At 34.2% G+C, this 13,856-nt stretch overlaps 1 protein-coding gene across 7 annotated transcripts in view; it reads left to right on the top strand.

Annotated features, from left to right (window-relative positions):
* The window catches only part of LOC129282120 (protocadherin-15-like), a 46,823-nt gene that overhangs the window by 5,066 nt on the left and 27,901 nt on the right, over positions 1–13,856 (top strand). For all 7 annotated transcript variants that reach the window (XR_010296457.1, XM_064113044.1, XM_064113046.1 and 4 more), the window contains exons 6-19: positions 1,872–1,984; positions 2,181–2,378; positions 3,037–3,183; positions 3,932–3,971; positions 4,667–4,824; positions 5,396–5,598; positions 6,067–6,196; positions 6,796–6,881; positions 7,189–7,399; positions 7,564–7,875; positions 9,361–9,579; positions 11,041–11,160; positions 12,444–12,569; positions 13,303–13,409. Coding sequence is in view for 6 of the 7 variants with exons in the window: in XM_064113044.1 (XP_063969114.1) it covers positions 1,872–1,984; positions 2,181–2,378; positions 3,037–3,183; positions 3,932–3,971; positions 4,667–4,824; positions 5,396–5,598; positions 6,067–6,196; positions 6,796–6,881; positions 7,189–7,399; positions 7,564–7,875; positions 9,361–9,579; positions 11,041–11,160; positions 12,444–12,569; positions 13,303–13,409 (2,170 nt within the window). In the remaining variant the exon portion in view is untranslated. The remainder of the gene's footprint in view (positions 1–1,871; positions 1,985–2,180; positions 2,379–3,036; positions 3,184–3,931; positions 3,972–4,666; positions 4,825–5,395; positions 5,599–6,066; positions 6,197–6,795; positions 6,882–7,188; positions 7,400–7,563; positions 7,876–9,360; positions 9,580–11,040; positions 11,161–12,443; positions 12,570–13,302; positions 13,410–13,856) is intronic.

Here is a 13,856-nt window from a genome sequence, read left to right on the forward strand (position 1 = left end):
GTAATAATAGCAGCGCTTTATATCCTCAGGCAAAAAATGCTTTATAAATCCATCTATTATTATTATTATTAAACATCTTTCCCATTTACTATTTTGTCTAATTTAAAGTTTGGCTTTAGCCATTTATATCCACTTGGTCTAACACCACTTAGTCTGTATGGTTAGAGGAACTGTTTATATCAAGTTTTCATTTGACAAAGTGCATAATGATAAGAAGATGAAGTGGAAATTAGACCATCTGGAAATTAAAGGAGAATGAAACTCTTGGAGTAAGTTAGCTTTTGTGAAAGCAGAAAAATCCAAGAATAAGATCAACAAAACTTTGAGTAAAATAGGACTAGCAATAAAAGAGTTATGAGCATTTGAATGTCGAGATCACTAATGCTATGGAGATCCTCCCATTGGCAATGCGACCAAGATCTGTGATGTCACACACGTACAACTCTCCCATTCGGACACTGAAAATATACCCCAAAACATCTCTTTTTGCTCATTCTAATCATATGACAAACGATTCATCAATGATATAATGTTGTGAAACCTCTGTACTTGTCATCTCATAAAGAAAACACCTAACCTTGTGATAGACTCTATAAAAATGAGAATATAAGTGAAATAAGTACTAAAGTAATGAGGGAGTTGTACGTGTGTGATATCACAGATCTTGGTCGCATTGCCGATGGGAGGATCTACATGGCACTAGTGATCTCAATATTCAAATGCTCATAACTTTCTTATTATTCATTCAATCTTCCTCAAACTTTCAACAATATGTTTCTTTGATTTTTCTCTTTGATATGGATTCAGCTAGTTTCAAGGGTTTCATTCTCCTTTAAACTAAATGATAATTAGACTAAGTGGTATTAGACCAAGTCTTATGTAAACCAAATGACAATTGATGTAATTGATAATAGACCAATGAGTTTAGTGTATTTGGTATCTTAAAAATATGCCACAACTGCTTGTAGACCAATTAAAATATAGACCGAAATTCACACAGATTCAATTGTATCATGGTACAAAACCATGCTCTATGCAGATTCTGAATATTATCGCTCTTTATTCAAGCATGAATGTAGTTTCCTTTGCCAAAAACATGCATTTTGAATTGGACTTTTCTTAGTATTTGAGATGAAATTTAAGCATAATCATGTAGATAAAACCTGCATAGTGGATGTTCTTATACCATGGTGCTGTTGAAACTAACTTTGCGAATTCAGGTTGTAATTTAGAGGTGTAATATATTTCTTAGGTTCGGTGTTAGTATTATTCTTTGTGATAAGTTTTGGATAAGGTTAAGGTTGGAACATTGAGATTTATGTTATTTTGTCAGTTCAGGAAGTGACTTAGGCTTTTTATAGATGTGATCATTTATGTCTGGTGACCAATTTTTCTTGTCATCTAATAAAAGATGTGACTGGGCTCAAATGTTGTGCCTGTTGTCAATTTGTAACTTCTATATGGATTGGACTGAAGGTCCATGCCTTAAGACCGAATAAGATTAGTTTTAGAGTTAGGTGTAGCATGAAGTTAAATCTTTGATTTTATGATTTGGTTTAATGTAGTGTAGTGGATTAGGAGAAGAATGAAGTTACTTTTAAAAAATTGATGGTTAGTCTGAGTACATAATGGTATGAGATAAACATATTATTTTCTTACAAAGATTTATTGTGGAGTTATAAGTTACATATTTCAAAATCTGTTTGTAAAACTAACCACCTCTTTCTTTATGAATTAAATAAATGAAATGTTAATTAGTGATTCCATAGGCTATACTCCAATTTCAACAAAATATGGCTTTTATGATAGCACCTCATATGCATATTATGCTCTTTACGTTGATATATAAATATATATTTTTTATATCTTAGGAGAACCTTCTACATATTCATCTTTCTTTTCTATCAACCCATCTACTGGTGATGTAATGCTTCTCCAGCAGGTTCGCCGAACAGAGTATGCTGTCTTTGTCATGAATGTCACAGTAAGTCCACATTTCATTGGCATTATTGTATAACTTCCCAGAAAGAACACTTCCCTATTCCCTTTCCTTAGTCCTTCTACGACTCCCCACATGGTGTACCGTAAAACTCTTCCACGATTAATAGCAATATTGTGCATTAATTAAAGAAAGATTAGTATTATTATTATTAATACTTCGTGTTCGTGTTAACCTCTAGGCTACCAAAGGTGTAAGCAGCATTACTGCCACAGTGAGGATAGAGATTATACCAATCAATGAGGCCCCGCCATACTTTCAGAGTCAGACTCTGATTGGTTATATTTCTGAGAATGTCGTACTGGGAACTCAGGTAACCAGCGACAGGGACGGAACTGTGCCTCTGCTCATCCAAGCTTTTGATCCAGATCTGGACCAGGTATTATAGTTGTTTAGTTATGTAATGTTACAGGCGTATCCCAACACAAGCCCCTGCTTTCTGGGTTTACGCCTTCTTCCGAACACATAATTTATGTACTGCATTCATTTTCATTTGTTTTGTACTGTATTGTTGATTTGTACACCTTATACAAAAATATATTAATTGAAAGAAAAATAAATGTTTATTTGAATTGAATTCAAATATTCAAGACAAGATATTGACCCTTTGAATGTAATTCGGAAAGTTTTAAACGAATAGCATTTCTCCTTTAAATAGGTGTCTTTTTAATATATATATATATATATATATATATATATATATATATAGCGATGACTGTGAATTCATATAAGAATGAGGATGTAAAACTAAAAATAGGTTAGTAGAAACACAAATTTGCTCTTTATAGAGAGTTTTGAATGAAATGAGCTGCCGTTTTGAGATGGATTTAGAAAAGCATTTTAGTTGTATTGGTTACGTGTTGAGAAGATAAAGACAACAGGACTCTAAAAAGAGCATGGGTTCTGTAATGGCTGGATGTCATAAGAAGAAGAAGATAAACACCAAAGATGTTTTGATAAAAATTGGTGAAGAGAGAATGATAGAAAGTTGTGCTGGATGAATAAATGTAAATCTTTTTAATGTTTTTTTAAATCAGGATGAAGATTCCACTCTTAACTACCTGCTGAGCGACAACTCCATTTTTACCACAAACCTTGCCCCAGGAAATGGAGTGTATCTTGCATACAGCGGTCTACCTGATACTGATCTGGATGCGGAAACACAAGACAGCCACAATGTCTCTGTAAGTATATGGTGAAAACTTTGGTTGAAACTTCAGTTTAGTGCCCTAGCTAGCACCGATGAATGTTACATTCATTATCAATTCTTGAGTACATACTTGCTAGAGACCTTTGATTGATACCAATTGTAATTATAAACTGTAGGGTCTGTGGTGCAGGGCATGGATATAATATATGATGCATGACAAGAATGAAATATTCATGATTATTGCATCATTTTTCTTGTGTTTATTTTTGATTGATAAAGAATTCATTGCTTCCAATTTTCAACAATACAAACATTTTACAGAGTAAGGCGAAATATGAGAAATCATAGTGAATGAAGTGATACACTCGGAGTCCTGGAAAGCATGCTTGTTTATAAAGGTTCCATTCAAACAATGGATAAGTGACATATAAAAACAAAATTAGAAGTATCTTTAAAAAATATATGTACAAATCAATCATATCAATTATCAATTGTATCCTTTATTACATTCATTGTCATATTATTCTTGTTATTATTGACATTGTTTGTATCATCATACCATTATTACCATCTATATTGTTTTCATATACATCATTATAATTGCTGTTAAAAGTTATTATCATTTATATCGATCTTTATTATCATTTTACTTCCATTAATATTGATATTCTTTACTTTAATTGCTATCATAACTTGCTTTCATTACCTTTATTACCCAACATGATTGTGTCATAAATGTAATTATTTACAATATTTTCAAATACTTGTTTGCTTTTGTTCAGATCGTAGCAAGGCCAAGCAACGAATCTGGGCAATTTGATTGTAAGTTTGTTCCTTCCAAACGCTTCACCTTCACCTGCAAAATGTTCATTAATCTTTAAAAAAATTTAAATTGACCATCCAAATACTTTACAATGTATTTTTACTTTCCAAATACTTCACATTTTTTTCCAAATACTACAGGTTTATCTTTAGATAACTATATTCTTAACTTCAAAATACTACACATTTTCCTTCCTAATGATATACATTTTCCTTTTACATAGTACATACTTAATCTTTTGAAAAGTCTACTTTTGCACATTTACCTTTCAAATACTCAATGTTTATCTTCCAAATACTCCACATTTCCTTCCAAATTATACATGTTTACCTTCAAAATGCCACACAGATTTCCCATTCTTAACTTTCAGTATACCACCTTTACCTTCCTAATACTCCAAGTGCTAAATACAACAAATATGTTATCATTCATCTCTATAACTTGTGCTTTGCTTATGTAATGATTGTTACAGAAAAAAGGGTAATAATATTTGAACTTTATCCTCTGGAAAAAAGCGTTATATAAATCCTGCTATTATTGAGCTATTATTAGTATTATTATTACTATCATCATTAGAATTTTTTCTGAAAATGATTTGTGATATCATTTCACTATTTGTTACTTATATATTCCAAATCACTACAGATGTATCGTTTTTAAAAGAACAAAAATTCTTTGTTGATTTATATCACAGCTTCTCAACAGCTTCCGACCCTGTTAGTCACAGTACTGGTCAAGGATCTGAACGAAGACCCACCACAATTTCACCGAAACGAGTTCTATAATTCCCAGACTGATAGATATACTGTCAATCTCAAGGACAATGCTGTGGTCAATACTGAAGTCATCTCAGTAAGTCATTCTCTACATTCATGTCTGTAAGTTATGCACAACTATGCATGACTTGCGATGTTTCTTTGGTGCTAAATCAGATTAATTGATTTCAAGTCCCATCAGCTACCGTTGAAGTTAAGTCTTTGGACATAAAGTTCTTATATTTAACAAGTGTCGGACTGAAAAATTCAATGTTCTTAAAAGATTGATTGCATTTATAGGGAATACACTCCCATCGTGTTAAAACGGGATAAATCATGGTAAAGGAACAAAAGTTTACCTTTTTTATTTTTAAATTAAAAATCTTTTTAATTATCACATGGAATGGCGAATTTAAAGGAAAACTTGCCAGACAGAGGTAATATCAATGAATATGATGATAATCCTTAATTCTTTCTTTTTTGAAATGTTGCTGATGCAGATGACATGAATACTTCATAAGACTCAATTTCCCTTTATAGCACATTTACACATTTAAGCAAACAGAAAAGTATATTTGCAAATGTTATATAAATAGTGTAGTTGAGTACAATATTTTGTTAGCATGTGAACTATTATTTGACCAAATGTAATTATTTCTCATCATTAGATTCCGGTCATTGATCCCGATGCAACATCCCTGCCACCAATCGTCGATCATGAATTTGTCTCCTCACAAGCAAGCTCATTGTTCTCGGTGGTAATGGAGGGGAATAATGTTGTGATCCGACTGATCTCTGCTGGGTCTTTGATTGCAGACAGAGAGTACATCATCCGGCTTCATGCCACGGACAGGCAGGATGCAAATAAACGGTGAGGAAGGGGCAGAATGAGGAATGGTGATGTTTCGGAGGAATATTTTAATAATCATGGTGTGAAAAATTACATTTGATATTGTTGTTGGTGATGATAATTGTGTGGATGGACTTGCATGCATCGTATGATGAGGATAATGATAAAGGTGATGGTGATGATGAGGAAAATGGGAGAGAATGAGGAAATGAAGGAGAAGAAGAATAAGAAAGAGGAGGAGTAGAAATAAGACAAGAAGAAGGAGGAGGAGAAGAATAGGGGGAGGAGGTGGGGAAGGGAAGAAGAAGAAGAAGTAGGAGCTGGAGGAGGAAGAGGAGGAAAATAAGAGGTTTAAGGTGATTGCCATGATGATTGTAATGATACTTTGCATGGCAAATGATGAATTCAATTGTCTTTGCACATTGAAACTTGAGGATAATATGAGTGATATCAGTCATTTTTTCACCCTTTATTTATTTTCTCCAACAGATCTAGTGTATCCATTTATATCAACATCATCTTAGGAGTAAATAATAGACCACCAGAGTTTAGTCAAACAACATACTCAACCAGTGCTAACGAAAATCTACCTTATAATGCTCTCGTCGCTACAATTCAAGTAAGATATTTAATGTGTTTCTTTGCGTAATTGGGCAAAGTTGAACTCCCGAAATACTGTTCTTTTCAGTTCGTAAAGTCTTGGAATGAATTTGATATCTTTTGCAGTGTATTTCTTGATTTCAATAGTTTTCAATTGAGGTGTGTAAGGTAGTGCTTGTGACTCTTGTTTAAGTGTTTGACTTTAATGTTTATTCCAAACTGGAAGGTATCAAGTATGCTTAACAAAAGGTAATTAATGGACTGACCTAGCATCACACCTGGCCCATTGCATAACCTATTGAAAGTACTTTTTATTTTTTGGAAGCCCCCAGTTATGGCTGCCATAAGTTATAGTGCTCTGAAGTCAGAATTTTTAATCAAGTTACTTGATGTTTTCAATGCCGATTCCTCATCTTGGGGTTTTCTTTTCTTCTACTTCTTCTCCTCCACCTTCCTCTCTTCCTCTTCTATTTCTTCTTGTTATTCTCCAAATTTATTCCATTGTGTCAATTTGTTCTTCCCTTTTTTTTTCTTCCTCTCGATCTTGTTTTTTGTGTTCTTGTTATTGTTGTTGTTCTTTTTTGTTCTTCTAATTATTATTTTTTCTTTCTACCTAAGGCTTCTGATCCTGATGGAGAGTTGATAACATACAGCATCACATCAGGGAACATCAACAATGCATTCATGACGACTAGTGATGCTAGGTATGTTTATCATACATTTAAATGTTGATAGCAATTATAATTAACATAGTTTACATTGTGATGATGGTGGTTATGATGAAGTTGGTGGTAGCGTTGGTGATGATGATGATGCTGATGATGATGATGATGATGATGAGGATGAGGATGATGATGATGATGATAGCTATGTTTATCAAGCATTTTAAAATGATTTAGATGGTGGTGATGATGATAATATAATGATGACAATTACAGTGATGATAAAGATAATGATAATAATGATGACAGTGATGATGAGCTAGTTAAAGAATTCATTCTTTATTTACAGCAATGGAGAAATTCGGGTCCAGGGCTCCCTAGATCGAGAAGTCCTTGATTCCTATTCACTCATCTTTGAAGCTTCTGATGGGAATTTGACAGCTTCTGTCAATGTCCTCATCACCATCAATGATGTCAACGACGAACCGCCTGTCTTTGTTGGCCTGGATACGTTCTTGATCGTTGAAGGCGTCAGCAATGAATTAGTTGGACAAATAATGGTGAGTATGACTCCTAGCTTTCACACTAAGCTTTCACACTAAGCAGATTACCCGCATTCACCCAGGTGCATCTGTGTGGTATATACAGTATGAAAGTCCCAAGTATGAAATAAAGAGTACTTAACCTGTTTTCATAAGCAATGACTGTTCATTTGAATTTATAGGCCACTGACGCAGATCAAGCTGGCACGGCCAACTCTGCCATCCGATTCTACTTTGTTCCCGACGTGCCTCAGTTCCGCATCGAGCCCACAACGGGCCGCATCTTCACGATAATGGCTCTAGACCGGGAGCAACAGGATGTTTACATGGTGACTGTTGTAGCCACTGATACGACTTCTGATCCCCTCGAAGCCAGCATTCCGATCACGATCATCGTACAGGATACCAATGATAACCGGCCAATTTTTGAGACTGATGAATACATCATTGAGGTGCCAGAGGAGTCTCTTCTGCAAGGATTTTATGCAATTCAGGTACATTAAATTACATTACTACATGTTTCTATAGTGGTGCATTAAAATTGCATACTTTGTTTGGTTTATTATTTCCAATTGGTCTAATGTATATTCATCTAGTTACCAACTGGTCTACTATCATTTGGTCTATCATCAATTCGTCCATTATCCACATGGTCTAATTGCCATTTTGTCCACTCACTATTTTGTCTAATAACCACTTGGTCCAATAGCCATTTAGTCCATAAACCATTTGGTCTAATTGGATAAGTGTTAATTGGGCGAAATGAATGAAAAGAAAATGGTTATTAGACGAAGTGGTTACTAGTATTAGATGAAATGGTCGTAGATGAACTGGTGATTAGACAAAGTGATTATTGGACCAAATGGTTGTTAGACGAATTGTTGATGGATGGAATGGCAATAGAGTTGGCAATAGACAAATCGGCAATTTACCCTTTAATTGTTCTGCATGGTTTGCCTGTGCTGTATCAGAACATATTGCATGATGTGCCAAAATCTGACAAACTCCCTGTAGTTTTACATGCAAAACTTGCTGTGCAATGAGTGCCATATTGTTAGGAAGTGGAAATTTAACCATCAACTAAACAATGGTTAGACAGAGAGGCCCGTATTCTGAAGTCGGGTTTAACTTAAACTCAGGTTTAAAGTTGTGGTTTAAGTATGGATAGCCAATTGTAACATAAATCACTACAGTAGAGATACCATATTTCAGCTCATTTGGCTCTCAAATCATTCATAATTATCTAGGAAGTATAAAAAGATGATTTTCTTCACCATCGATGAATCAGGAAAGAGCACAGCAAGCATAAGAAACATACAACTGAATAAAAATTTTGACACTTTGGCTTCCCATAATTTCAGCGCAGAGTTAGACCATGGTCTAAGTTAAACCTGACTTCAGAATACGGGCCAGTGAGTATTAGAACAAGTGATAGTAGGTCCAAACAGTAATTAGACCAGCGCAATAGTACACTAAGTGTATTTAGCCTTGATGTTACATGATCTGAGAATTAGACCCTATCTGCTTATTGTCCAAATGGATACAAACCCCCATATCTGGAAACACCTACAATCATCACCCCAATGCTTGTCAGAATGTACCCAGTCTTTGAAAAATTCTTAATACTGCTCAAACTGTTTTTCAATTAAGTAACAAATCAAAGAAGGGCTTTTGATTAACTGGAGAAAACCACAACCCAACCAACAGGTGTACAAATACAAAACAATGATATCCATTTAATTCACCCAATCCTAACTTGGGGGATCAATATGGACATAGTAGTTCTTACTTTCACTCCATCTTTTAACAATTCACACTGTATCACATACCTTGTAATCTTATATAACTACATTCTTCAAATTTGCTTGATATCCAAAGTGTACCAATCACTCTGCTAATAAATTTATGCTGATGAGGTTTGATTACCTCAAAACAGGTTCCATTTATTAAGATATTATCTTTATTTTTGCCTTATATAGGCTTTGGATAGGGACAGTGATGCCCCTCTTCTCTATGAAATCACCCTCGGGGACACCAACATCTTCAGCATAGATCCTGTGACTGGAAACCTCTCCCTCATTATCCCTCTGGACTTTGAGAATGGTGCTAGGTCATTCTTTCTGCAGGTGACCGTCACAGACGTCGATGTCAATGGTGAAAATTTGACCGATGCCACCAACGTTACAATTTTAGTTACGGTGAGTTTATGGATTATACAGATGCCTCTAATATTTCCAAGTGATATGTTTTTTGTTTGTTTGTATATCATTCTTTTGATTGTAGCAATGGGATGTAAAATCACTATGATGAAGTCACATGACCTTTTTGAGATACATAATCATCACACAGATAAAGAATCTCTCTTTCTCTCTGGAAGGAGTTTGAGTTTTTGTCTCACCTGCATAGCAGAGTGAGACTATAGGCGCCGCTTTTCCGACGGCGGCGGCGGCGGCGACGGCGGCGTCAACACCAAATCTTAACCTGAGGTTAAGTTTTTGAAATGACAGCATAACTTAGAAAGTATATGGACCTAGTTCATGAAACTTGGCCATAAGGTTAATCAAGTATTACTGAACATCCTGCCTGAGTTTCATGTCACATGACCAAGGTCAAAGGTCATTTAGGGTCAATGAACTTAGACCATGTTGGGGGAATCAACATCAAAATCTTAACCTAAGGTTAAGTTTTTGAAATGTCATCATAACTTAGAAAATATATGGACCTAGTTCATGAAACTTATACATAAGGTTAATCAAGTATCACTGAACATCCTGCATGAGTTTCACGTCACATGACCAAGGTCAAAGGTCATTTAGGGTCAATGAACTTTGGCCGAATTGGGGGTATCTGTTGAATTACCATCATAACTTTGAAAGTTTATGGATCTGATTCATGAAACTTGGACATAATAGTAATCAAGTATTAATGAACATCCTGTGCAAGTTTCAGGTCACATGATCAAGGTCAAAGGTCATTTAGGGTCAATGAACTTTGGCCAAATTGGGGTATTTGTTGAATTACAGCCATAAATTTGAAAGTGTGTTGGTCTAGTTCATAAAACTTGGACATAATAGTAATCAAGTATCACTGAACATCCTGTGCGAGTTTCAGGTCACATGATCAAGGTCAAAGGTCATGTAAGGTCAAAGAACTTTGGCCACGTTGGGGGTATTTGTTGAATTGCCATCATATCTCTATAAGTGTATTGGTCTAGTTCATAAAACGTGGAAATAAGAGTAACCAAGTATCACTGAACATCTTGTGCGAGTTATAGTAGTTTTCAAAATCAGCACTGCTGCTATATTGAATCGCGTGATGCAGGTGAGACGGCCAGAGGCATTCCACTTGTTACTTTATATCATGGCAAAATGTATTTATCGTTTTGCCAAATAAATGAATGTACATCAAGTAGTTGCGTTAAATATTTATGGGAAGGTCAGTGAAGTAGGGCCTTGATCATTATATATTTGCCTCCAAGCGAATGTAGTCAGATGAATATTTATATTATGATATGAAATTTAAATCTATATACATTTAGATTGAAATTCAAATATAATATGATTTTCAGTGAGTACAATCCAAGTAAATCTCAAATTTTATGAAATTTGGAATGAAGGATGTTTATTAAGAAGTTTATGACCTTTGATCTTTATGTGTAGGATGTGAACGACAATGTTCCGGAGTTTGAACAGCCTCGTTATGATGTCATTGCTCTACGAGAGTACCAAATAGGAGATATAGTTCTTGCAAACATTACTGTCGTAGACGAAGATCTTGAAGTAAGTCTTAATCTCAACTCAGTTTTATGATTATTCTGTAACTGAATGTATTGTAAGGTGCCTTGACATAATTTTGGTTTACATCACTCTTTCTAGAAAATTTCTGGAAAATAGGCTAAAGGCACTATGATAAAATGACTGGAATTCACTTTTACAACAAACAGAAACTTGGTATTGACAACCTGTATCAGTCTAATTTTGTTGCATAATTTGTGGAGATGAAACTGATGGTGATGCTGCTGATGATGAAGGTGATGATGAAATTGATAATAATAGTGCAGATTTGTAGAGAGCATCGTTCAAAGACACTCATGACACTAGCTCAGCAACAATGCTCTTTTATATAAACAAATAAAAATATGAACAAACTACAAATTTACTTAAATCCTGAAAATTACACTATAATGATATGGTGATGCTGTTTATAAGGATGATTTATTGATGATTTTGATGATTATGATGCTGCTGATGAAAATAATATAGATGATGACGATGAAAATGATGATTATGATGACGTGATAGTGATTGTGATGATGGCGATGATGATGATGATAATGATAATTGATGATGGCAATGATGATTATGATGATGATGACAGTGATAATGATTATGATGATGGTGATGATGATAATGATGACGGTGATATTGATTATGATGATGGCAATGATGATGATAATGATGACGGTGATATTGATTATGATGATGGTGATGATGATAATGATGACAGTGATAGTGATTATGATGATGGTGATGATGATAATGATGACGGTGATATTGATTATGATGATGGCAATGATGATGATAATGATGACAGTGATAGTGATTATGATGATGGTGATGATGATAATGATGACGGTGATATTGAATATGATGATGGTGATGATGATAATGATGACAGTGATAGTGATTATGATGATGGTGATGATGATAATGATGACGGTGATATTGATTATGATGATGGTGATGATGATAATGATGACGGTGATATTGATTATGATGATGGCGATGATGATGATGGTGATAGTGATGACGGAGATAGTGATTATGATGATGGCGATGATGATGATGATAATGATGATCTAGTAATTATAATGGCGATGATGATGATAGTGCTGCTGATATTGGTGGTGATGGAGATGGTGATGATGATATTGATGGTGATGATAGTTTTAATGATAATTATTGGTGGTGATAATGAAAATAAATATTATATTGATGATTATGATAATAGTACAAAGAATGGTTTACATTGTTTTTCATTGTTTAATTTTACCTCTCTGCAGAATACACCTAATTCACAGTTAACCTTCCGACTTGAACCACCATCACAGTTATTTGAATTCATAGACCCAACCCAAGGAAATCTTTACGTCACAGGTGATATTAGCAATACATCAATGTGGCATAATGTAAGTCATGTGAACATTATTTTGTCTATTCAGCTATAATACTTCATGTATCACTGTAATCCAGCTTAATAATAATAATAAATAATATCTCCATTTATATAGCGCAGTTACTATGTGCATATACTCAACTGCGCTTTGATACTTGGTATCATATTATTACCCCGGCTGTAACTGAGCCGCCATATTGATAGGCGCTAAAGCGTTCAAGGAATAAATCCTACTGGGTACCCATTCACCTCACCTGGGTCGAGTGCTTATTAGGTATATCTAATGGCAAGTGATTGAACATTTTCTATATGCCTCAAATTTAGATTTTTGCAATTAGTTTGATTTTAATGTATCCCAAGTCTTCATTGTGAGATGGGCCCAGTTTATTCAGTGTCCAATGCTAAGCTTGTTTTCTTATAACTTTTGTTTTCATATTGGATTTTTTTCCAGTTTAAATATTGTGACATGTTCTTTTGTTATTCTCAATTCCATGCTTGTATTGTACAAAAGAACCAACTTATCTTTACATTTGGGATTATCATTATGTTTATTATCATTATAATCATATTCTTATTGCTATCATTATCAATATAATAATTGATGATTATTGATATTGTTATTATTATCATTGTTGTAATTGTTGTTGTTGCTATTAACAATAGTAGTAGAAGAACATAACATTGTAACATAATGATTACTATAAATTATTATTATATTTTTTGTTTTAATATATATTCTATTTTAGTTGACAATAGTAGTCAGTGATGGTGGTGATCCAGCCAACATAGCAACAGTTCCTCTCTCAATCCTTCTCAGAGTAGAAAAACCTATATTTCCACAAAATGTCATTATGTAAGTATATTGTATCATCTTTTTTTCATTTTGCAATGCACAACATTTTATCTAATCTATAAAAGGAAATAATGATCATCTTTTATATCACATTGGAACAATAAAAATAATCATCTTCTTTTATATCACATTTGAAAAAAGTTAGAAAGTAAAAAAGGGGCCTAAGCTTTCGATCCTAGCAGAATCTTCGTCGGAGGCAAAAAAAAAAAAATGAAAAAAGTCTCTATACTTTCGTAATATACATATAATATTACCCCAATCATTGGAGTATGGCTTGCCCAAATATGACGTACATGTATGCACAATCTCAACTCCATGGGGAGTATTCCAGTGATGAGTCAGCTGGCTACCCAGTTAACACCTGGGTGGAGAGCGGCAAAGTGTGAATTGATGCCTTGCCCAAAGGATAAGTTCTAAATCAAGTTAGAGAGTAAAGTTGTTCATATA

This window comes from Lytechinus pictus, chromosome 18 (genome assembly GCF_037042905.1).
Source record: "Lytechinus pictus isolate F3 Inbred chromosome 18, Lp3.0, whole genome shotgun sequence".
NCBI lineage: Eukaryota > Metazoa > Echinodermata > Echinoidea > Temnopleuroida > Toxopneustidae > Lytechinus > Lytechinus pictus.